At 33.2% G+C, this 24,155-nt stretch overlaps 1 protein-coding gene across 2 annotated transcripts in view; it reads right to left on the bottom strand.

The window, feature by feature from the left end:
• LOC131167047 (caffeoylshikimate esterase-like) overlaps nt 1-23,743 on the bottom strand; it is a 30,502-nt gene extending 6,759 nt beyond the window's left edge. Inside the window, exons 1-6 of one of the 2 annotated variants that reach the window (XM_058125802.1) lie at nt 23,656-23,743; nt 23,523-23,555; nt 23,298-23,424; nt 23,001-23,147; nt 22,526-22,656; nt 507-644 (exon numbers count right to left, since the gene is read on the bottom strand). In XM_058125802.1, the coding sequence (XP_057981785.1) occupies nt 507-644; nt 22,526-22,656; nt 23,001-23,147; nt 23,298-23,424; nt 23,523-23,555; nt 23,656-23,658 (579 nt within the window). In that variant the 5' untranslated portion in view covers nt 23,659-23,743. The remainder of the gene's footprint in view (nt 1-506; nt 645-22,525; nt 22,657-23,000; nt 23,148-23,297; nt 23,425-23,522; nt 23,556-23,655) is intronic. The other variant, XM_058125803.1, reaches the window with a different exon arrangement.
• Between the last annotated feature and the right edge of the window lie 412 nt (nt 23,744-24,155).

Here is a 24,155-nt window from a genome sequence, read left to right on the forward strand (position 1 = left end):
ATGAAATGAAACAACAATTATAGTATATATACTTAAATAACTAAATGGTTAATGTTTGAAAAGTATGGATTTCAATTTTGAATTTGCATTGAGTGGGTTTTGGATAACTTTTATTTTAATACAAATGTTATTATATGATATTGATCAAATGCAAATGAACTCTCTAATAAATATTTGTAATGTTAAATAATTTTAAGAAACTTAACTTAAACTAATAACTTTCAAATCAAAGTCATTCATAATCGATTGACATGGAAATAAATCAATAAAATCTTAATTAAGAAAGAGTTTTATGAGAATTTTATGCACAGCTAAATATAATTAATATTTATTTTATAAGGATGACTTCAAATCAAATTTAATGCACACTCTCGTTTGGTTTTAATTGGAAGGATGAAATTTTTTGAAAAAAAAAAAATACCAAGTGATAAATGACCTTTAGTTAGAATACAATGATTAAAAAAAAAGGAAATAGAATAATAATTAATAAAAAAGAGAGAAATTACCGCTTCTCGTTTTTTAGGTTCTCTAAAAGCAATATCGATGATGTCTTTGGTAGGAATGAGCTTCCAGGTAGGAATTATCTTACAAAGTTTCGTCAAAATGTTTATGACTAATGGATTTGGCTTCACATCTTCGGCTATCTGGGTTCAATAATTCATTTTTAAATATCAGTTAATAATAATAGCAATAAAAATCACATTTATTAGTGTCATAATTTTTTCCTTCTTTTTCTTGGACAAGCATGTAAAAAAATATGTACGTGACTGACTATTCAAGAGAGCGCACACCTTACACATGGGAGCTACCAAAACGGCACCGTCCCAATACTCTGGCTTCTTTCTGTGCAATAGAATAATAACTGCTCCTCCCATGGACTCCCCCAACAGAAAAACTCGCTTTCCTATGTTCTGTTCGTTTCGGTAGTATTAATTACAATTATTATCAACGAGGACTCCACATTTAAACTATATCAAACGCTATTAAACGATTAATAACGCTGCGTCACTAATCAGCCTTTGAACTTTTTTTTATATATTCAGAAAGGACGTAAAGTATATTTTTTCAACAAAACAAAATAAAATAGAAAACGAGGACATCCAATATGTGACCTGCGGGGGGTTGGGTTTCATAGGTTTAACACTGTTTCGAAGAATGAAAAGAGAGAATTTTTCAAATCAGACCCTTCACTGTTTCGAAGAATGAAACAGATAATTTTTTAAATCAGACCCAGAAAGGAAAAAGAAGGAAGGAATCAGACCGGAAATCTTGGTGAAGTGATCGGAGCAGTCGTCGACGACGTGATCGAAACAGGGGATGTATCCGTCGAGGCCTGCTGATTTGCCGTGGCCTTCGTAGTCGATGCCGTAGGCTGCGTACCCTGCGTTTGCGAGCCGAGATCCTGTGTCTGCGAATCATGTCAGCCCTTATCAAGTATTATATTCTCCTGTTTGTGTTGTCGGATTTTCCGATCCTTTCCCGAAGAAAGAGAAAAGAGGAGGGGGGGGGGGGGGGGGGGGGGGGGGGGGGGGGGGTGGGAAAAAAATGAATTGATGAAGCGGATGATGGTGTTGAGAAGTAAGTTACGAACATGGTGGGCGGACTCCATGGTCGTAACCATGGCCGAGAAAAGACCCACGCCTTGGTCTCATTGGCAGGCAGCCAACTGAGGTGAAGAGTGAAGAGCTCCCAAATCATCGAGAGTCAATCTCATCTGCGCGGTTCCAATACAACCTCGTACAAAACTAATGAAAAAATTGAAAATTGTATGTGTAAATGTTATGAATCGTTGACTGGAACCAGGCTAACTCTTCGTCTTTTGATCATCTCCGATTGACTTGCCTGTAAAAAAACCCAACAAAAAAAAAAGTGACTATCAGGAGAGAAACAGAGTCAAACAGAGAGAGAGAGAGGGGGGGGGGGGAGGGAGAAACACCAGCGACAGATCCTTACCGTGCCGAGGCGCCTCCGCCGCAGGGCCGAATAGAAAGAAAGTGATAAACGAGAGAACAGAGAAAGGATCAGAGAGAGAGAGATGGAGGTGGAGGAGGAGGAGGAGGAGGAGCTGAAGTAGGGGATGGTTATGGACTTCTTAATCTCTTTTGGCTCTTTTCTTATATGAAAATATTAATATTAATAAAATAGGAAAATAAAATAAAATAAAATAAGATAAGATCGTAGTGGGGGGAAATGAGGACGAGAGTGCAGTCCTTGTTTATCAGGGTCATGTCTTGGAACCACTGCCCTAGCGGGTTGGTGGAACCGTGGAAGGGACACAATGGGAATTTTGAAGTCCTGAGAAACTTAAAATGTAATCATTCCATTATAATATTAAAACCATAGCATCAAATAATGTAATAACAGTACATTTTTAAATAACTTGCTTTCCACACACCTAATCCAATGTTCTGATCTTAAGTCTTCCCCTTGTCCCACCTTTTAAGGTACATTGGTAAAAGAAGCTTTGTTGATTATACAATATATATATATATAAAATTTTAATTTTTACCATAAAAAAATTAATTGTATAACTATTGGTCTTGAAATGTTAACAGTATTTTTGTACATTTTTTTGTCTCTATTTAAATCCTTTGGTCCTATTCACCGATACTTTTTACCTTCACAAACCTGACCAATCCCATTTCTATTTTCTTTTTTATTTAAAAAAATTAAAAATGGGATTTAATAAAAACCTTAAATTAATGTTTGAAAACATAACTTTTGAGATTTGGATTTAAATTTGTGTGAAGTTGGAAGAAAGTCAATACAATTTTGTACTCTTTTATCCAAATTCAAGTTCAAATTTCTATATTCCTAATTCCTAAACATAAGATAAGTGTTTAGTTGTTTTAAGCAATTTAGAGTTGTTCAATAAATTTATAATTTAGTAAGTTGATTAATATTTTGAACTAACCAATTATTAATATTTTGAAACTCTTTCATAAATCTATAATTTAATAAGCTTATTAATATTTTGAGTTGTCCAATAGATAAAATTATTAATGTTTTGAAACCCTAACATAATATCATGATTTAATAAGCTAATTAATATTTTAAACTAATCCAAAGATAAAACTATTAATATTTAGAAACTCTAACAAAAATATATAATTCAATTTTTATAATACGTAATGATCTTAATCATTTTACTAATTATTTTTTTTACATCAAATAAAAATTATTATTTAGCTTGAACGATATAACGAGGGTAACTATTTTTTCATTATATATTCATTCTCACCCCACTCAGAATTCAAACTTACATATTTATAAATTAAAAATTTCAAACTTTACCCACAAAATTATTTTGATAAGAAAACACTCACCTTAACTTCTTTAGAGAGTGAGGAATTTCGATTTTTGCAAGGAACAATAATTGATAAAAATTCAACGTAAATCTTAACAAGAAAGTATAAAATGGACATTAACCATGTACAAACTTTCAGCACAAAATCTTTGAAGAAGAAATATAACAAATCCAACTTTCAAATTTTTTTAAATAAATAAGAAAATAGAAATGGGATTGGTCAGGTTTGTGAGGGTGAAAAAGTGGTCGTGGAATCGGTGAATAGGACTAAAGATAAGATTGTTTATTAAAGGGGGAAAAAAAAATGAATGAACCAAATATTTTATGAAAATGATAAGGATGATGAAATTGGACGCACCCCAATCATCCATTATCACAAACAGCCGCATGCATATGATTCCATATATATAAAATTTTATAAAGGAATTTTTTTTAATTGGAGAAAAATTCTAACTTATTTTTTTTGTGATTTGAAAAACATATAACTTTTTTTTAAAAAAAAATAGAGGACGATACCTCCATTTATTTATTAATATACCTTCACTTTTGACGCAAAAATACCATGATTACAAGATAAAATAAAAGAAAGGGTACAAAAAAATCCTCCCAAAAAGAGCAATCAATCAAAGTACGACAACAAAACATATAACTTATTTTTATAGATGTCCTTTTTGTTTGACCAATTAAAAAATTTAAGATTTAAATTTCAGTTGTAATTATTTTTTACTAAACAAATAGTTATGTAATTAATTTAAAAAATAAAAATGAAAAAAAAAGAAGAATTATATAGCAATGCGTGGTACAAATAATGGTTTCGAAGGATTAGTAAATTAATAATTAAAATTGGAAGATTAATTTAGTCATTTTGTGGCACGTGCGTGAGAAGGGAAGACTTTTGGCATTCACAACGCATGGCCGCCTGGCTTTACTTTGTTCAGATTTCAGATTTCAGGCGAGATGGCAGCTTTGACCTGGCACGTGCGGGAGGAGACACCACTGCGGCCGGCATCGCGCGACCCGCGACATTCTACATTCAAACTCATGGACCTGGAATCCTGGATCCGGTACGGGCTTTCAAAATTCGGGTATACCAGTCAATGCCCATCCAGTCGCCCTCATGTTTGCCAGAAGGGTAAGAAAGGAACAAAAAATAAAAATAGGAGAAAATAAAATTTATGACGTAAAAAATAAGATCAATTCTTGTGTTTTAATTTATTTTTTGTATAATTAATTAAATTTTTATCGTTCAGTTATTCTCTTTTGGTATCTCAAATCTATTCTCTATTTTACGGTGAAATATTTTAATTAATTTGGTAAAAATTGATACAAATTTTTTGATTGAAAATTAAGATTTGTATAATGATGTGTTGGGATGTTAAAAAATTTACAACAACAATGAATGAGTTAAGAGTTATGTGTTAATTATGGGGTATCAATGTGTAAACTAAAAATAAATATGATATATATATATATATATATATATATTAATAGTTAAGTTACAAAATAAGAATGAAGAGGTTAATATGAAATGTTAAAAAGTGTTTGATAAAAGTTACATATTCTTTCAAAAAAAAAAAAAAAGTTACGTTTCTAAATTGATTAACAAGACTCAAAACCTACTAAGGTATATAGAGGGAAAAATAAAAAAATAAAATTAAAAACAAGGCTCCTTATAATTTTTGGGCAATAGTAACATGGTGGATTGTTTTAATTGAAATAATAGAAAAACTTCGCTTACCTCCTAAATATCAACCATACTATTAGGTTTCTCTTCTATATATGTGAAAAACAGTCCACATATGTTGATTGATCCATTTGAATGTTTTGATCAATATTTAAGTAGAGTTCATGCCTAGGTGAAAGCTGAAGACTCGTGTTTGGGGTTAACCTACTTAGGTGTCATGAAAGGAGCGATTCATTAAATAATATATTGTGATTTGCATGAATTATATAGTTTGTTGTGATTTGCATGAAAGATGAATGATCATCTTTGGAGAAGTCTAAGGCAACAAATTTGGGAAGTTGTTGGTAGTTAATGTAATTTTGTGCATCCTTATAGGCCGCCAAGAAAAAAGTGAAGGAGAGAAGAAATTTTACTTAAAGTTAGGGAAGAAATTTTTTTAAAGTTAGGGCTAAAAGTGTATATGCAGTCAGATTGATCATTAGAAGCCGATAATGATTTCATAGTTTAGGCAAAACCTCTGTTTTTAGTGAGTTCTCTCCATTCTCATTAAAGTTTGATTCTACCCATATGTCTAATGACTTATATTGATTTGTATGCCAATTAATTTGTTATTTTTTATGAATTTAATAGATGTATTTCTCCAATTTCAACTAAAGAATACCTATTTTTGCTTACTATTTTGATATAATAGAAGATTATAAGCATAATACGATCCTATAGCTTTTTTCTTAACATTGAAGGGTTTTATTTTTATTATTATTTTTTAATTTTTTAATATAAATCTTACTATTTTCCTTGTGATTGTGTGATTGAATTGCATTTTTTGGCTACTGATTATTTCTATCTTTTAGGTAATTAATTATTCAACTTTGTGTTGATTGAATTAGGAGAAGGTTTATCTTGGAATATTGTATTTTGGCCATTACTGTCATACCTTCTCTTTCTCAACACATACTTATTTTTACCCATTATCTTGTACATATTGTACTATGTGGATGGTATAATTATATAAAATAATAGGTAAGTGTACATGTGATGTTTGGATGATGAGTATAGCACTATCATTGTAATAATTTTTTTATAAATTTCAAATGACTTTAGGATCCCCCTTGAAACTTGAAAAATATTAAGAAAATGAAAGGAAAATTCAAAAGAATGCAATTTTTTTTTTTCTTAATGTTTGATTATCAAAGAAAGTAAGAACAAAAATAAAAGATACATCAAACCAATAGACAAAAAATTAATTTTATACATCACTAATATTTGATTTTTTTAATTTTTAATAATATTGTAACACGCTTTTATTTTAATACTATCTTATTAATATAACAATTATAATGAAAAATAATTTTTTTTTACTTAAAATTTTTTTTCGAACAAAATTCTTGATGTGGATGTACCCTACAAAAAAATTTCACTTTAATTTTGAAAATCTCAAAAAAGAGGGGAAAAAAAAAAAGAGATTATATTTTACAAATCATTCTAAACATCCCTTTAGAAAAGAGGTTGAATTTATCAGTAGGGCATGTTTTGCTTTGTGTAGTAGTAGATTAAGGGTCCCACATTACATAAAGCACAAAAAGAGTACCATAGTAAGGTCACAATTTGTTGAAAATTTTACTTGTGAGTTTGTCCCACAATGGAAAATTTGAGTGGATGATGGGTACTTATATACATGGTTGAGGTCAAAACCTAATAGGCTTAAACTTTTGAGTCAAATTGGTGTTCATCCATGTGTATCAAAACCACCTATGAACTCCTCCGATTATCCTAACAAGTGGTATTAGAGCTAATGGTTCGTAACTTTAGGTAAGCGACATCGTAAAAGTCGAGATGTGAAACTAATTCTCCTGTCATGCTAACAGTTAGAGGACCACATGTGTGATCGAAACCAATAAAGATTATATAGGTCTGGGATGAATCTGAATAGGGTCAAGACATGAGAGGTAGGATTGGTTCGGAGGCACGTGGAATGCAATCCGAGGCATGTAAGGCACAAGTGGTAAGGCCCACTTGAGTAACTGTTAGGGAATTGGGCTTACTCCCATAAGAGAGACAGTTTCCGTTTAAAGGGGAGCAGTTGGAACTCACAAGTAATAGGAAGATTGTTAAGAATTCCACTTATGAGTTTGTCTCACATTAGAAAATTTGAGTGGATATTGTGTGCTTATATACATGGTTGGGTCCTGTTGTATTTGTATGTGTGACTGTTATACGTAGGGCTCATAAATAAAGGAAGAAGAAAAGCATATGGAATAAATGGTATAGCACAGCAGAGACTCGTCAACGAGTGCCATGTTCTCGTTGATGAGTAGATACTGAGAGGGTGGAAATTGTAGAGTTTTTGAGATACCGAGAGCAGGAAATCAGTCTTGTCGATGAGTGCATCTGGGTTGTGGGAAAGAATTTGAATTTTGAATTTGAACGTTGGGGTGGTTGGGTATTTGGAGGGAAACCTTCGATGGGTTGATAAATATGTTATTCTTGGCATATTTTGTGACAAGATAGAAATCATTGTGAAGTGTATTGTGTACTTACTAATTTCTTAGTGAAATTCTTGTGTTGATTTGTCACGCCCCGAACCCGCAGGTGGGTCCCATGTGTGAGTTTAAGTAACCTAACCTATTTCTGTATCAATTTAAACATACATGATACAACACATAAAGGGGGTCCGACCCCGTGGGGTAAATAGATGCCCACATACATACATACAATCATCCATACTCATCCATAATACGCAACGGAATACTATCTTTTATACAATAACAGTATCATACCAAAGTCTATACAACTAAGATATACATTCCCATAATTACAACACATACTCTAGGTGTCCACAAAACTATACTGACAACCTAGATACCAAAACTCGTACCTAAAAGGTACTAGCAGTAGCTACGACACCCCTTGCTTTCGGACGCTAGGATGCTACTTACCGCTACCTGAAGGACCTGAAAAACATTGTACGTACATTGGGGGTGAGACACCTCTTAGTAAGGAAGAAAACAGTTTATATCAGTATGTGGCATACCAGTGTCATTTTACATACTTCATAACACTATACATACGATACAGTTTGAAACAATTCGTACAGTTTCATACGATTCCATACAGTTCTAGTATTTTCAGAAAACCATTCCAGTTCATACCATACCCAAAACATACATACATACATATAAACGGTCAGTGTCGTCACACTAGTTCGCAACTACACCAAGTCACCTCTTCTCACAGCGATTACATTGCTACATACGCAACTACGCTGCGATGATCAAGGCCCAATGGTGAATCCATTGCCTCATACGCAACTACACTAGGTCACCTAGTTTCACAGTGATTACATTACTACACATGCAACTACGAAGATCTATGACTCAGGTCCAATAGTGATTACATTGCTACATACGATGTAGCATATAGCTCACACCACTTCGGTGACCAACCGGAATTAGACTGGTGATATTTCACACCCTCAGATATAGAGCCAGACACTCTTGCCTACGGTAGTTAACCAATCCATGGCACAACGTACGGCAATTAGCCACCACATAGTTATTTCGGCGTACGATAATTAGCCACCACTTGCCGATTTCACAAAACCTGGAATCATTTTGGAACTCACGTCCCTATACATTTCAACGTACGGTAAATAGCCGCCTCATAACTGTTTTACAAATACCTGGAACAAATACATACATCCATACATACCACACTTATTCGGTTTACGACAAATCATATCAATTACAATTTCAAGTATACAGTTTATGCAAATATGGATTACGGTCACCTCAATAATACAATTTTAACACAACCACCAGTTTTCTAAATAAAATAGAGATGATACCTGAAATCCCCAATTTTCCCGAAAATTATAACCCAAAAATCTCGCATTTTTACCTGATAGATTTTCCCAAATAAGTAGTCAAAACATACATATGATCGTATCCTACAGGCTTACAGATCCTGATTTCAAAAATGGACTGATATAAACAGAATCCCCTTACCTTAACCCAAATTCCAACTACGAACTCTACGACCCTCAAAACTACAAACCGAGACTTTGACACCTACAAACCACAGTACAATACATACTTACAATCCGTACTTCTACACAAATACTAAATCAGAAATAAAAACCGAGCTTTACCTCTATTTTAGCCCGAAACCCGAAAACGCTCGAAACGGACTTCTGATTTGCTAGAAACGTAGAGAATCTTTCACTGATCCTCACAGTAACTTTGGATTTACGATTCCGGCAACAAACAGCAAAGCAATCGAGGAGAGAGAGAGAGAGAGAGAGAGAGAGAGAGAGAGAGAGAGAGAGAGAGAGAGAGAGAGCTTCAAATCCTAGAGAGAGAGAGAGAGAGAGGAAATGTAATGACCTGGAAAATACTGATATTTAAATATTGAAGAGAGAGGAAAATAGAAACAGAAACAGAAAGAGGCAGTAGGAGAGCGTTCGTCGACGACATCACATTTTGGAGATAATAATGATAATAATAATTTCAAGGAATTGTCAGGGCTTCGTCGAGGAGTACATAAGGAATTTTGTCGATGAATACAAGGCTTCGTCGACGAGCACATAAGGAAATTCATCGATGAATACAGGGCTTCGTCGACAAGAAAATACCGAGAGGAGGTATGGAGCAGCCTGAATTTCGTCGACAAATACAGGGACTCGTCGATGAGGTGACGTGTCTCATCGACGAATCTGGAAGAATAAATATTTGAAAACTAGGATTTTTATCCATTTACTAGCACCCCTCTCTCTCTCTCTCTCTACGAATCCTCTTCTTTCTCTCTTCGATTCTGGCCCCACCAGTCGCTGGATCGACGATCCGAAGCAACCACGATGCTCCTGGAGGAGTTCTCTACAAGTTTGCCGGAGTGGATTGTCGAGAAAACAAAGTTAAATTTCATCCCAAATTCAGGGTAAAGTCTTTTATCTAAATTTTGGCCTTATGACAATTATAAGAAATGATGTAGGTAGAAAAATACTAATGTTTTGTTCTATGATATTGTGTTTTCAGAATGTTGAATTAGGAATCCTGCGGGTATAGAGTCAACATTATATAGGGGCGTTTCAAAGTTAGGGTAAGAGAAATATGCTATGCTAGGAATTTTAAAAAAGTTAACAGCGATTTTAGGGATGTATATTTATGCCAGTTTATTATACAATTTTTATCAAATATGAGTTTAAATGATTGTGTGGCCTAAGTGATTTTCATGAGATGAAGTAATTTATATAGCTTTTATAATATATATCATACTATACAGAATGCATGGAAGTAGACAGTAGATACAGTTTATATAATTCTTCTCAGTATATGAAATTATACAGAATATACAGGTGTAGATATAGTTATATTCACAGAGACTATATAGAGAGATTTACATGCATATACAGTATTCTTATGAACAATTTCATGAAACAGTTAGATACATATATATGTATACACGCATACAGTTTTATTCAGATCAATATTTATATTACAGTTTTATACAGAACAGTACACACAGAGGTTTAGTATGCCATGTTCCTATTACCATAACATATAGAGTATACAAACAGAGTATATAGACAGAATATACAGACAGAGATACAAAGGTAGCATCAAGATGCTACGGATGCAGTATATAGTTTTACAGTATATATATATATATATACAGTACATAAAGAAAGTATTATGGTAATTTTGGAACATGGTGAAAACAATAAAAGAATATATGTAGTGACCTGAAGAATTATAGCATTTTAGTAATAATAAGAGGGAGAGAAATAGAACCAGAAACAGAAGGAGGCCGTAGACTTCGTCAACAGGAAAATACCGAGAGACGGTTCGGGCTGCTCTGAATTTCGTCGACGAACACAGGGCCTCGTTGACGAATTTTGTGAAGGGCTCGTCGACGAACACAGGGTCTCGTCGACGAACTTGGCCCTATAAATAGTGGAAACCCGGGATATTTCTCATTTTTCTCGCCAGTCTTTCTCTCCTCTCTCTCTCTCTCTCTCTCTCTCTCCTACGACTCCCTCTCCCTTCTCTCTTCATTTTCGGCCCCACCAGTCGCCGGATCGACGATCCAAAGCTACCCACTCCTGGCGGAGTTCTCTACACATCTACCGGAGCGAATCGTCGGGAAATCGGAGTTGGAAATCATCCCAAATTCAGGGTAAGTCCTTTTAGTCTCCTTTTGGCCTTGTGGTAGTTATAGGAAATGATACAGGCAGGAAAATACTGATGTTTAGTTCTGGAAAATATTGGTTTCAGGGTGTTTTGTAGGAGGCCCTGCGGGTATCGGGCTATAGTACAGTAGGGGCTTTTCAGAGATAAGGTAAGGGAAATATGCTATACTAGGATATTTCTAAATATTATACAGTTTATTTATTTACGAAAATAATGTATTAAAGTATGGTGTGACTTGTGAATATGTATATAGTACGGGGATATGTTTTATGAATGCTAGCTTCATGATTTTTTATGAATTTCAGTACCATGACTTTACGGATTTACGTATTATGATTATGTGAATCGGTACCATAATTTTATGGATTTTAGTACCATGATTATACGAATCTCAGTACCATGATTATACGAATTCCAGTATTACGAATATGCAGTTCCATGTTATGATTATTCAGATCTCAGTACGTTATGCAGCATCATGGTTATTTCAGTACTTCAGAATCATGGTAAATCAGATAGACATGTATATAGAAATATATTATACGATATCAGATCTTGTTGGACTTGCAGCTATAGAGCACGGTACCGTTGCTACAGATACTATGTTACTTTACGAGTGCAACCACCTATTCAGATATACGTGGTAAAGTCGACCACTTAGGCCTTTGAAGAGGTTAGGCTCCCTATCCAGATATGGATTGAGGTGGGCAAGTCGACTGATGGAGTTCAGTGATTTATTCCTGGTTGGCCAGCTAGGGTAAATCCAGCCTACGGGCCGCACAATCTCGTCATGAGGGGCATGTCATGACACATATAGCCACAGGGAACAGTTTCAGTTATTATTACATACGTATGGATTTACTGGTTCAAGGACCCTACTTATGTACATTAGAAGTATTTTGAGTTATAACTTACAATATTGTTATGTTAAACAACATGGATAGGGGATGCATTTTCTTACTGATACTGTACTTAACATATCCAGTTATATATGTTTATATGAAATCAGATTTAGCACATTATTGTTAGCTCATTTGCCACACACTAGTAATAGCATATTTCTTCTTACTGAGCGTTGGCTCATCCCAGTATTGAAATATTTTTCAGGTGATCCAAGTCGGCGAGCAGATTAGACTCACAAATAAAGGGGAGTCTGTAGTGCCTTGTCAGTAGAGTGAGTATCATTTTTTAAGAGCATTTTTGTGTAGTCCTCACCAATTGAGGTTATTTTGGGAACAGTGATACATGTGTATTCAGAGATTACATACTAGTACTCTGGTATTGTACATAAACGTATATGGATGTGTTTATTCAATTTCTGCTTCTTGCTGCTTAGGTTTGTGGATGAACTTATCTTAGTAGGGTATCAGAGTATGTAGATAATCATAGTATATTTAAAAAAAAAATCAATTTATTAAGCAAGTTGTTACAATATATATATATATATATATATATATATATACATTTATATATGTATATAGTGTTAGATCCCTGTGGAAAGATTATAGACAGACACAGTACAGATACAGTTTACAGAGCACGGTACCGTTACTATATACAGATAGAGTGCAACCACATATCTCAGATAGTGTGTGGGTACTGTCTAACTATACTCAGAGAGGATGCAGCTCCCAGTAGGCTGGGTAGAGGGGGCCAGTTAGACGAGGTAGCAGTCAGTCCCGCGCCTAGGAAATGATGCAGTTTAGCCGGGCTGACGTAGTGTAGAGTATATTGACTTATTTGGAGGGCCGACCAGAAAGAGTCCCGCTTACGGGCCACACAATCCTGTCATGAGGGGTCAAATCATGAAGTACAGAGTCCTAGGGATAAAGCATAGTTATGTATATGTATACAGTATTACAGTATATAATGAGTATGGTATGATATTATTAGTATGAAAAGTAGAAAATACTGACGATACAGTATATTTTAAATTGAGAAAGGTAGACATGCTTGAAATATGTGTTTTACAGATTGTTACATTACAGTTCAGTTACTATATTTTAAAGTACCTTTAACTTAGTTGTTACACACTAGTAATAGCATACTTCCACATACTGAGCGTCGACTCACCCCATTACTTTACCATTTTTCAGGTGAGTCAGTTAGGCGAGCAGATCAGACTCGCGGATAGAAAGTAGTTAGATCACCCTGGTTATAGGGTGAGTTTTTGTCATAACTGTATGTTTTTGAGTAGATGATACTGGAGGAGTATTTTTGTATGACCTTGGTCTGTATATACAGAATTCTGGTATTGCATAGTAAATATGTAAATGTTTGCATGATATGTGTTTCCACTGCTTAGGTATGGATGTAAATGCACATATATATTTACATAGATAAAAAAAAAAAAAAATGGTAAGAAATTTGAAGTCGTCACAGGAAAACCAAAACTTAGCCAAGAAGCAACTGAAAATATCCTTATAAAGACCTTTGACCCGGAGGATTTCGTCTACGAATTGGTGTCATCGTCGACGAACCCTAATATTTAAAATTTTCCAAACCTCTCGACTTTTTCTCGTCGACGAACCTCTGAATTTCGTCGACGAGAAGCCTTCTACCTTCGTCGACGAATTATGGCCTCGTCGACAAAGCCTGCAAAATTCCATTTTTACCCCTCTTTTACATAATTAACCCAAACAACACAATTCAGGTTCTTGCACGATTACTTCCGTGGATGTAGGCTTTGCCGAACCCCGTAAATTTTCATGTTGATTCTTGTTGTTTCTTATTTTTCTGATTGTATTTCATTCACTTGTCATGTTTTACTTATTCTGCTGTGTATCATATATTCGATAATCACAACGGGTCCAATAGACTTAAACTTTTAGGTAAAATTAGTATTCACCCGTATGTATACAAAGAATCCATGAACTCCTCCAGTTATTCTAACACAATTGGTCTCCTCAGACATTAGCCATCCACTCATATATGTTAGTTAAATCCTCTAACGAGTGATTCCAAAGAAGGCCAAGCAAGTTGACCTGCAACTTTTGCCAAATGTGATGTCCCATCCCAATAATGTTAGCCTAGCTGTCCGCTCCACTCCAACAATAATCTTTCAGCTTGCATACTCATATGTGGTGTTGATTTTTAGCAGATCTTTTATATATATATATATGAGGGCTTGTAATCATAGAGGCTTGTATTCATCTTTAATGCTTTAATTAGCTCTTATTTACATAAAATATGATGAATTTTTAACTATTAAAAGAAAGATTCTTCTATCTTAAAATCCAAAATCTTTACAAAGAACCAATCATCTACAATCATGCAATAGGTAGTTTCCCAATATAAGATAGTATATAACATTAGATCTTAAATCAAATGAGCAATGGCTAATTTTTTATTGTTTATTTTAAACTTATAGATCATGAGGTACATGATGACACCATCTATTAAAAATATATTTTCTTTACATCAAGCTAAATAAAAAAAATATATGTATATGTGTGCATGTGTTTAGAGATGAGTCACTGCCATTCAGTGGTTAGTCTAATTAGTCCACAATTGACATTTGTCAATATATAGGTTTGTGGTTGGGTGGGCAGAGGTGTGTTTGGATTGGCTTGAAAAGGGCAGTTGCAAATTGTGATTCGAAAAGCCAACCCTACCAAAAACTGAATTCAGATATTTTATACATCATGTTGCGTATGCATCTCTATCATTTTTGCCTTCTTTCTTTTTTCTTTTTTCTTTTTTCATTGTGGAAAACAAATATATCTATTTTTTGTTTTTTTAAAGTAGAATAAAATGTTATCTCAATCCTAAAATTTTAACATATTTTGGCGAGAAATATATTTGTTTTAGGAAAATAAAAACCACTTATCTAGCTCACCATTTGTGTTTCTTAATCTTAAATTTTATTATTATCCTTTTTATTTTTTGTTGTCATAATGGATTGGATATAGGATGTACAGCGGAATAAAAACGCAATAAGCAAATCAAATTCAACCAAAAAACATGAAATAACAAGTACAACAAAAAAATGTACATGGTTCGGTAAAACTTACATTCACAGAAGCAATCGGTACAAAAATTTCATTAAGAAATTTAAGAATATACAATATACTTCACAAAGATTTCTCTCATATCTCACAATACCCTCACATAAGGATAAATAGACATTTCTTCAGAAGTTTCCCTCCAATTACCCAACTACCCCAACGTTCAAATTCAAAATTTAAATTTTTTCTCGCAGCCCAAGCTCACTTGTCGACGATAACAGAGGATTCGTTGACGAGTCAAAGAAACTCACTCGTCGACGAGTCTATCCTTTTGTCGACGAATCTTTAACTCTGAGATTTTCAGACTCTTAGTATCTACTTATCGACGAGCACATGACACTCGTTGACCAGTCTTCTACTGCCAGCACAAGATGACTATTCTCACATGTTTTTTTTTCTTTGTTTGTGATCCCACTAAGAGTCACATACAAATATAACATTTTTGCATAAACTCAATTTTTGGACCGTGAATTTAAACACCTTATAAAATAATATTGTGGAAACATGAAAAATTTATGTATAAATAATGACACCCACAAAAATCATTTAGTACAACAAGATTGTATATTTTGTATAACATCTGTCATGGAAGGCTACTAAGCTTGCTGTGGGATCAATCTCTTTGAGGGAATTAGATAAAGGCACCCATTTGGTTCTTTTTTTTGTTTGGATAAAAAAAATACAATAGTAATAATAATGTTAACAAGTGTCTTTAAACACTTTTTCATTTTAATAGGAATTTTTCTCCATTACAATGACTCAAAGTTTGTTTTGTCTTTTTTTTTTTAAAAAAAAAATCCAAATTCCAAGACCCACAACTCTTGCCTAAAAAAAATATATAGAAATAAAAACATAGACATAAGGAGAAGAAGGGGATTTTATTTTATTTTTTAGTCCACTCAAGATGTGCTAATACTATAACTTAAGGATAGCTATATGTTACACATATGCATTTTTGTTCCCTTAAATTTTTTTTAAAAAATAATAATAAATCAATGGAGTCATATACAATTTTTGTTTTATCATAGATATTGTTTAAGTGTGGAAGCAATAATAATAAACTCCATAAAGTTAAATGTGATCCAATTTTTTGAGAAAGTAATTGACCCATCGTGTGCTTTTATTCCTAATTTAATTAGTCAAATGTCACATTCAAATAATTTTATATGAGAAGTCATAATAATACGAAATGATGTGGCCGCATGAAGATGACAGCAGTGATAGAGCTGGTTACTAGCCCAATCAAACCCCCATCTTTGGGCTTCGTCCTTGCTTCTTTGACTTTTTAACTTCTTCTGCTCAGACTTATGAAATGCTTAATTAATAATTAAGCGTTTAACTTGTGCCATATTTAAATAGTATTATTGCTGTTAAGAATCGAAACACTTCTGCTAAATCATCCTTTGACCTCGACCACTTAAAAGGAATCAAACAAAAATGACTTGAAGGGTTCGGGATGTATTCTGAGAAATAACTTCGATGCCTAAGTTAGGAAATGATTTCTCTATTACAATAATTCAAAGCTTTTTTATTTTTTTTTTTCTTTTTTAAAAAGCCAAAATCCACAAGACCCACAACTCTTGCCTAAAACAAAAACATAGGCAGACACATAAGGAGAATAAAAAGATTTCATTTTATTTTTAATTTTATATTTTGGTTCACTCAAGGTGCACTAATAAAAACTATTAGTGTATTTTAATATTATTATTTTATTTATTATTTTGAAAAAGAGCACGTACCTTAGCTTGGGCTATGTGTCTACATTTAATTAGTCAATTCATTCATATCTTTCATAAATGCATAAAATTAATTATATAAATGTATCTTGAATCTAGATTTGTATTTATTTAATATATACACATCTTATTTATTAAGTACATGAAAAATGAAGAGTCATTTTCTACCTATAAATAGACCATTGGGACATTAGCACAACATACAAATTTCTTCACTTTATTCTCATCATATCATCATTCTTTTGAATCTAAAGAGGTTAATAAGCATTAAAAGTATATATATATATCTATATTTTTTTTTTTTTTGTGGAGCTTTGGACTTTCTATTTGTGCAAAATTGGAGAGAATCATATGATTCAAATCGGACTGTTGTATGTAGGGGAAAACAAGTCTTGAGCAGTTTTGATGCTAAGACAGAAAAACTGTAGAGGGCTTAAATCTCTTTAAGAGAGCGAGATACCCTTGACTCGGTTAGTTATTGTAGAACATGTTCTGCAAAGGGGTATTGAATGTTGATGATGATTTCTCTAAAATTATTGTTGCAAAATCTTTTGTATTTAATTTTATAAATCTATTAAAGAAAGTCTTGGTATTTTTGTTTCCTTTTTTTTTTTTAACGTTTTTCTAAGTTAGAGTTCTCATATATCTCTGTTTGGTTCAACGGAAAATTAAATTAGATTATTAGAGGGAAAGAAACTTAGCTTCAAATTTATCTCCCAAATGCAAGGAAAACTGAGAGGAAGCAAATTCTTTTTTTTCTTTCTTTCCAATTATTACATTATCCAGGTGCTAATAATTTTTCCTTTCACTTTCTTCCATTTTAAACACTCCACACAAAACCCCACATAAAAAAACACAGAGGATTGACAAAATTCCAAAAGTCCAAACAACAACAATTTTTTTTTTTTACAGAAAGGATTCTTCAATTCTCTATTTGTTCGATTTTCACAAACCAACTATTTAAATTTAGAATTTTAAAAAGAAAGAGGAGCAGTAGGGGAAGCGAGAGATGAAGATAAATCAAATTTTGTGGTCGGGTCATTGCTTGGTGGACGAGGGGTGGTCGTCGTAGAGGCGTTTGCGCTGTTGCTCAAGGTGGGAGGAGGCGGGGGAGAGAGAGCGTTCGTCGAGCCATTCGAGGATGTCGGTGAAGATGATGTTGGTGTTGTCGAGGGACTCGCCGTAGGTGAGGGAGTGCCACATGCCGGCGTACTTCTTGAAGGTCTTGTCCTAGCTGGTCGCCGACTCGTACAACTCCTCACTCGCCGATATGTTCGTCACCTTGTCCTCCCTTCCGTGCAGCACCAAAAATAACGACACATTTCATGGTAGGCTTTCTTTCCTAATAATTATTGGTGATTTATTTACTAATCTTAACAAGTTTGTCTATGGTCATTTGTTTTCCTATGGTCAATTTACGGTCATGTTGAGTTTATTTTCCTCCCATGCATGTCATGCATTAATATTTACAGACCGATATAAATTATTACATACCCAAATATAATAAATGCATTAACAAGTCTTCTTCTTTTACTCTTCATTTTCTTATTGAATATGTCAGGAGTATGATCTTTAAGTTTCTCAAACTTCCATAAATTCACTCTCACGTGTATGCTGTATTGTAAACATGCTTACAAACTAGATACATACATAAGATTCTTGTGTTTCGTCAGCATTAAAATCAGAGATCAGACTCGAAAAGTCATCAATAGAAAAATAAATTAATTAGCCAAATGTTACATTCAATTAATTTTATATGAGAAGAAGAAAAGAACAGAGGGAGATTAATTATCAAAGATCATAACAGTAGGTAATGATGCGGCCACATGAAAGACGTCAACATTGATAAAGATGGTTACTAGCCCTATCAAATCCTCTTCTTTGGGATTTATTCTTGCATCATTGACTTTTTAATTTCTTCTACTAGACTCATAAAATGCTTAATTAATAATTAGACACTTAACTTGTGTCAAATATTTGGATATCATTATTGCTGTCAAGAATCGAAAGACTTTTGTTAAATCATCATCCAACCGCGATCAGCTGAAATGAATCAAACAAAAATAGCTTCGAGGGTCTAAGATATATTCCAAAGGATCACTCCGATGCCTAAATTAGAAAATTTGAGATTCATATTGTAACAGTAAGTGAAAAGTAATTAAGAATGACATGCTTACTCTTGCTTATTAATGTTAACACTTCTCACTTATTAATGGTTCACAAAGTTTAATATTTTTCGTTTTAATTGAAACTTTTCTCCATTACAATAACTAGAAGTTTTTTTTGCCTAAAATAAAAAATATAGAAATAAAAACATAAACACTGAAGAAAAGGATTTCATTTGATTTTTTAATTTTATGTTTTGGCCACTACATGAAGATGTCAACATTGATACGGATGGTTAGTAGCCCAATTAAACCCTTTTCTTTGGGATACATTCATGCATCATTGACTTTTTAATTTCTTCTGCTCAGACTCATGAAATGCTTAATTAATAATTAAGTGCTTAACTTGTGCCCAATATTTGAATATTATAAATATCTAGGATACGTTTAGATTAAATTTTTTTTAAAAAAGAAAAAAAAAACTATTTTCCTTTATATTTTTCTTATATATTAAATTTTATTCAAAATAAAAAATTTATTTTAATATGATAATTTTTTTTTAAAAAAAATTAGATATTAATTATGTATAAAATCAAACTTTTGTTTATAAATTTGATATATATTTTTATTTTCTTTCTCATAACTAGATGTGAAAAAGTAAATTCCTCAATATTTTCTTTCCTTAATATTTTTTTAGTTCCAAACGAACACTTAATGTTTGAGAATTTGACTTTTATATATTCGTGAGAATATGCAGGTGTATATGTGTGTATCTTTATAAAATAAAAATATAATTTATTTATTTTTTGAATTTTTTAGCATTTGTATGTAAACATTGAAAAATAAAAGAATTTTTATTGAAAATTGAAATTAAAAAAATAGAGTTTGTGTGTGTGTGTAAGGATTAGTAGATGGAGACGTCCACGATTGCGGATTTGTTGCTCTTCACTGGAAAGTTTGACCATGTCATTGCGGATTCTATTTTTCTAAGTTCTTCCAATTGAACTATGAAATATTATTCAAAGGTTATCAATAACAAAAATTATTTACATAAATATTTTTTTTTTATAAAATTTAAAGAAAATTAATGAAATTCTACATTTTATTTTGTTTAAATATTTGTACTTTAAAATTTAATTTAATAATTCAATAATTCTCCTATGCTTTGTCAAAATCTACATAGATTCAAATCTAAGGTTTAAAAATTTATTTTTCTGAATAATTTTAAAAAACTATCGAATATATATTGCAAGGGACCGACGGAAACTTAATTAATAGCAGCTACAATAATTTTATTTGCCACTTATGCTTTAATTTTCTCTTTCTATAATTTTAAAATACTGCTAAAAAACACAATAGCTACCATAACTTATAAACATCAACTTAACCCCAAACTGGTGGGGCTAATTTATATATATTGAGATTGCGTATTTAAAACTTATAAAATACAGAGAAGAATTCGTGAAAGGGATTAGCCTCAGCCCAAGAAATATTCTAATAAACATTAAAAAATATTTTGCAACCCTTGCTTTCTAGGCCCCGCATACTTTTCTGCAAGTTTAATACGATTTAACCTTTTAGACTTTGAATTTTAAAAAGAAAGAGGAGCAGGAGGGGAAGCGAGAGATGAAGATGAATCAAATTCTGTGGTTGGGCCATTGCTCGGTGAAGGAGGGGTAGTCGCAGGAGAGGAGTTTGCGCTGCTGCTCAAGGCGAGAGGAGGCGGGGGAGTGAGCGCGTTCGTCGAGCCACTTGACGATGTCGGCGAAGACGATGTCGGTGTTGTCATTGGATTCGCCGCAGGTGAGGGAGTGCCACATGTCGGGGTACACCTTGAAGCTCTTGTCCCAGCTGGTCGCGAATTCGTACAGCTCCGCGGTCCCCGAAATGTCCTGAACCTTGTCCTCCCCTCCTTGCAGCGCCAAAAATGGCAACGACACCTGTATATCCATTCCCACACATATTTATTCTTCTCAATTACTAGTGAAATAAAATTATGTGTTAGGGAAAGTGGTTTATACATAAAATTAGTTCCCAACTAGTAAAGCTCGAAACAATGTAAAATAATGGGAAATATTAATTGAATTTTAGTCAAAATTACACATTTCATGGTAAGCTCTCTTTCCTAATAATTATTGGTGATTTATTTACTAATCTTAATAAAATCTAAGACTAGGTTTTGTTTCTCTCTCACTTTTTTAAAAATAAGCTAACCAAAAAGAGTTTCTTTTTAGATTATTTTAAAAATGTTTGATTTTCTTGTGAAAAAAAGGAAGAGTTGAAAATAAAAAGTTGAAAGATATCTAAAGCTGAGTTTGTGCTCCCTTTTTAACCTCAATTCTTCTTTTTAAAAATCGGCTTTTTATCAAGCATGCTCGACTTAACTTTTACTTTTAAAAATGAGAAGTTGGGCTCAGAAAAGGAGGGTTAAACTCACCTTAATTTTATAAATCATAAGGAGCATAAAAAAAAAAAAATTAAAAATATGAGTAACAAAAACAAAAAAAAAAATAACAAAAAAAAAAAAAAGAGAAGAGAGAGGGAGGGAGGGAGGGACCAAACCTCGGAAAGTCGTTGCTGAATATCAATGCAAACTTGGAGAAGTATGTTGCCAGTCTTCAATCGGGGCTTTCCTTTATAACAATACGGATTATTTCGAATCTGTGTTCATTTAACGTCATAAAAAATTATTTATACCTAAAAAATAGTTAAATTAGACAATCTAATCATATTATATATTTTAAATAACAAGGTGGTGTTTGGAAGTATGAATTTCAGATTTTGGATTTAAGTAAATTTTAATACAATTTTACATTATATTTTATTCAAATCAAATGACTCTTCAAACATTGGGTAAGTATATTTTAAATTTTTAAATAATTTAAAGAAACTTAATCAAAATTGATTGATTAGGCTGCATATACACATGCTTTACTTTCTTCGAAAGCATCCCATTCTTAAGGAGCGATCGCAATCATGACGTGGAAATAAATCAATAAAATCTTAATTAGGAAACATTTTTATGAGAATTTAATGTACAACTAAGTGTAATTAATATTTATTTTATAAGGATGACTTCCAAACAAATTTGATGCACACTTCTCATTTGGTTTTAGTTGGAAGAATGAAATATTTTGAGAATAAAATAAAATAAAATTTTGAACAATCTGATGGGAAAAAAAAGAAAATGAATAATAATTAATAAAAAGAAAGTGAAATTACGGCTTCTCGTTTAAAAGGATCTCTAAAAGCAATATCGATGATAGCTTTGGTAGGGATGATCTTCCAGGTGGGAATTATCTTGCAAAGTTTCGTCAAAATGTTTGTGACTAATGGATTCGGCTTCACATCTCCTGTCATCTGCATTCATTCATTTTTAAATATTAGTTAATAATAATAGTAATAAAATTCACATTTATTTGTGTTATAATTTTTTATTTCTTTTTCTTTGACAAGCATGTAAAAAAATATGCACGTGACCATTCAAGAGAGAGCGCACACCTTACACATGGGAGCTACCAAAACGGCACCGTCCCAATACTCTGGCTTCTTTCTGTGCAATAGAATAATAACTGCTCCTCCCATGGACTCCCCCAACAGAAACCTCTGCTTTCCTCTGTTCTCTGTTCTTTCTGTAGTATTTATTACCATTATTATTTAAAGAGGAATCCATCATTTAACTATTATCAAATCACTATTAACAATTAATAATGATCTGTAAATCATGCCACTTTTGAATTTTGATTATTAATTAAGAAAGACGTAAGTTTTATTTTTTCCAACCAAAAAAAAAAAGAAAAAAGAAAACAATGCATGATGTGACCTTGAGAGTGGTTTCATAAATCATACGACTTTTCTCTGTTTGGAAGAATGAAGACACAGAATTTTTCAAATCAGACACTCCTCTGTTTCGAAGAATGAAACGGAGAATTTTTTAAATCAGACCCAGAAAGGAAAAGGAAGGTAGCAATCTTACCAGAAATCTCGGTGAAGTGATCGGAGCAGTCGTCGACGATGCGATCGAAACGTGGGATGTATCCGTTGAGGCCTGCTGATTTGCCGTGGCCTTCGTAGTCGATGCCGTAGGCTGCGTACCCTGCGTTTGCGAGCCGAGATCCTGTGTCTGCGAATCATCAAGCCATTATCAAGTATATATCTCCGTGTTTGTGTTTGTCGAGATTTTCCCGATCATTTTCCCGAGAAAGAGAAAGAGGAGGGGGGGGGGGGGTTGGGAAAACTGAATTGATGAAGCGGAGAGGTGTTGAGTAATTACCGAACATGGTGGTGCCGGACTCCATGGCGTAACCATGGCAGAGAAAGACCAAGGCCTTGGCTTCTCCATTGGCAGGCAGCCAACTGCAGGTGAAGAGCTCCAATCCTCGAGAGTTCAATATAAATTCCTGCGCGGTTTCCCAATACAAACCTCGTAAAAAAATAATTGAAAAAATTGAAATTGTATGTGTAAATGATTATGAATCGTGAATGGAACCAGGCTAACCTCTTCGTATTTGATCCTCTCCGATTGACTTGCCTGTAAAAAAACCCAACAAAAAAAAAGTGACTATCAGGAGAGAAACAGAGTCAGAGAGAGAGAGAGAGAGAGGAGAGAAACACAGAGACAGAGTAATTACCATGAAGAGGAGAATCAGAAGCAGAGGAAGAAAGTGATAGACGAGCGAACAGAGAAAGGATCAGAGAGAGGGAGGAGGAGGAGGAGGAAAATTAATAGGAAAAATGAATAAGATAAAAACAGAGTGGGGGAAAATGAGGATTAGAGAGTATTAGAGGAGAATCTTGTTGAGGAGAACCCGGAGACAACCAAGAGGTCAGAGGAGAATCCCGCGACAATCAAGAGGATTCTCCAATTTCAAATTGTAAATTTGTTATTTGTTGTAATGTTAACGTATACAATTGTAAATTTGTTCTTCTGTTGTAACGTTAAAAATACAACTGTAAATTTGCTATTCTATTATAAAGTTAACATATACAACTGTAAACTTGCTATTCTGTTATAAAGTTAACATATACAACTGTAAATTTGCTATTTTATTTTAAATGCAATTATGCTTGTGACGTTACCTTCTCATGGTATTAGAGTGACTTTCGATTAATACCTTAAATTTTATTTTTT

This window comes from Malania oleifera, chromosome 10, assembly GCF_029873635.1.
Source record: "Malania oleifera isolate guangnan ecotype guangnan chromosome 10, ASM2987363v1, whole genome shotgun sequence".
NCBI lineage: Eukaryota > Viridiplantae > Streptophyta > Magnoliopsida > Santalales > Ximeniaceae > Malania > Malania oleifera.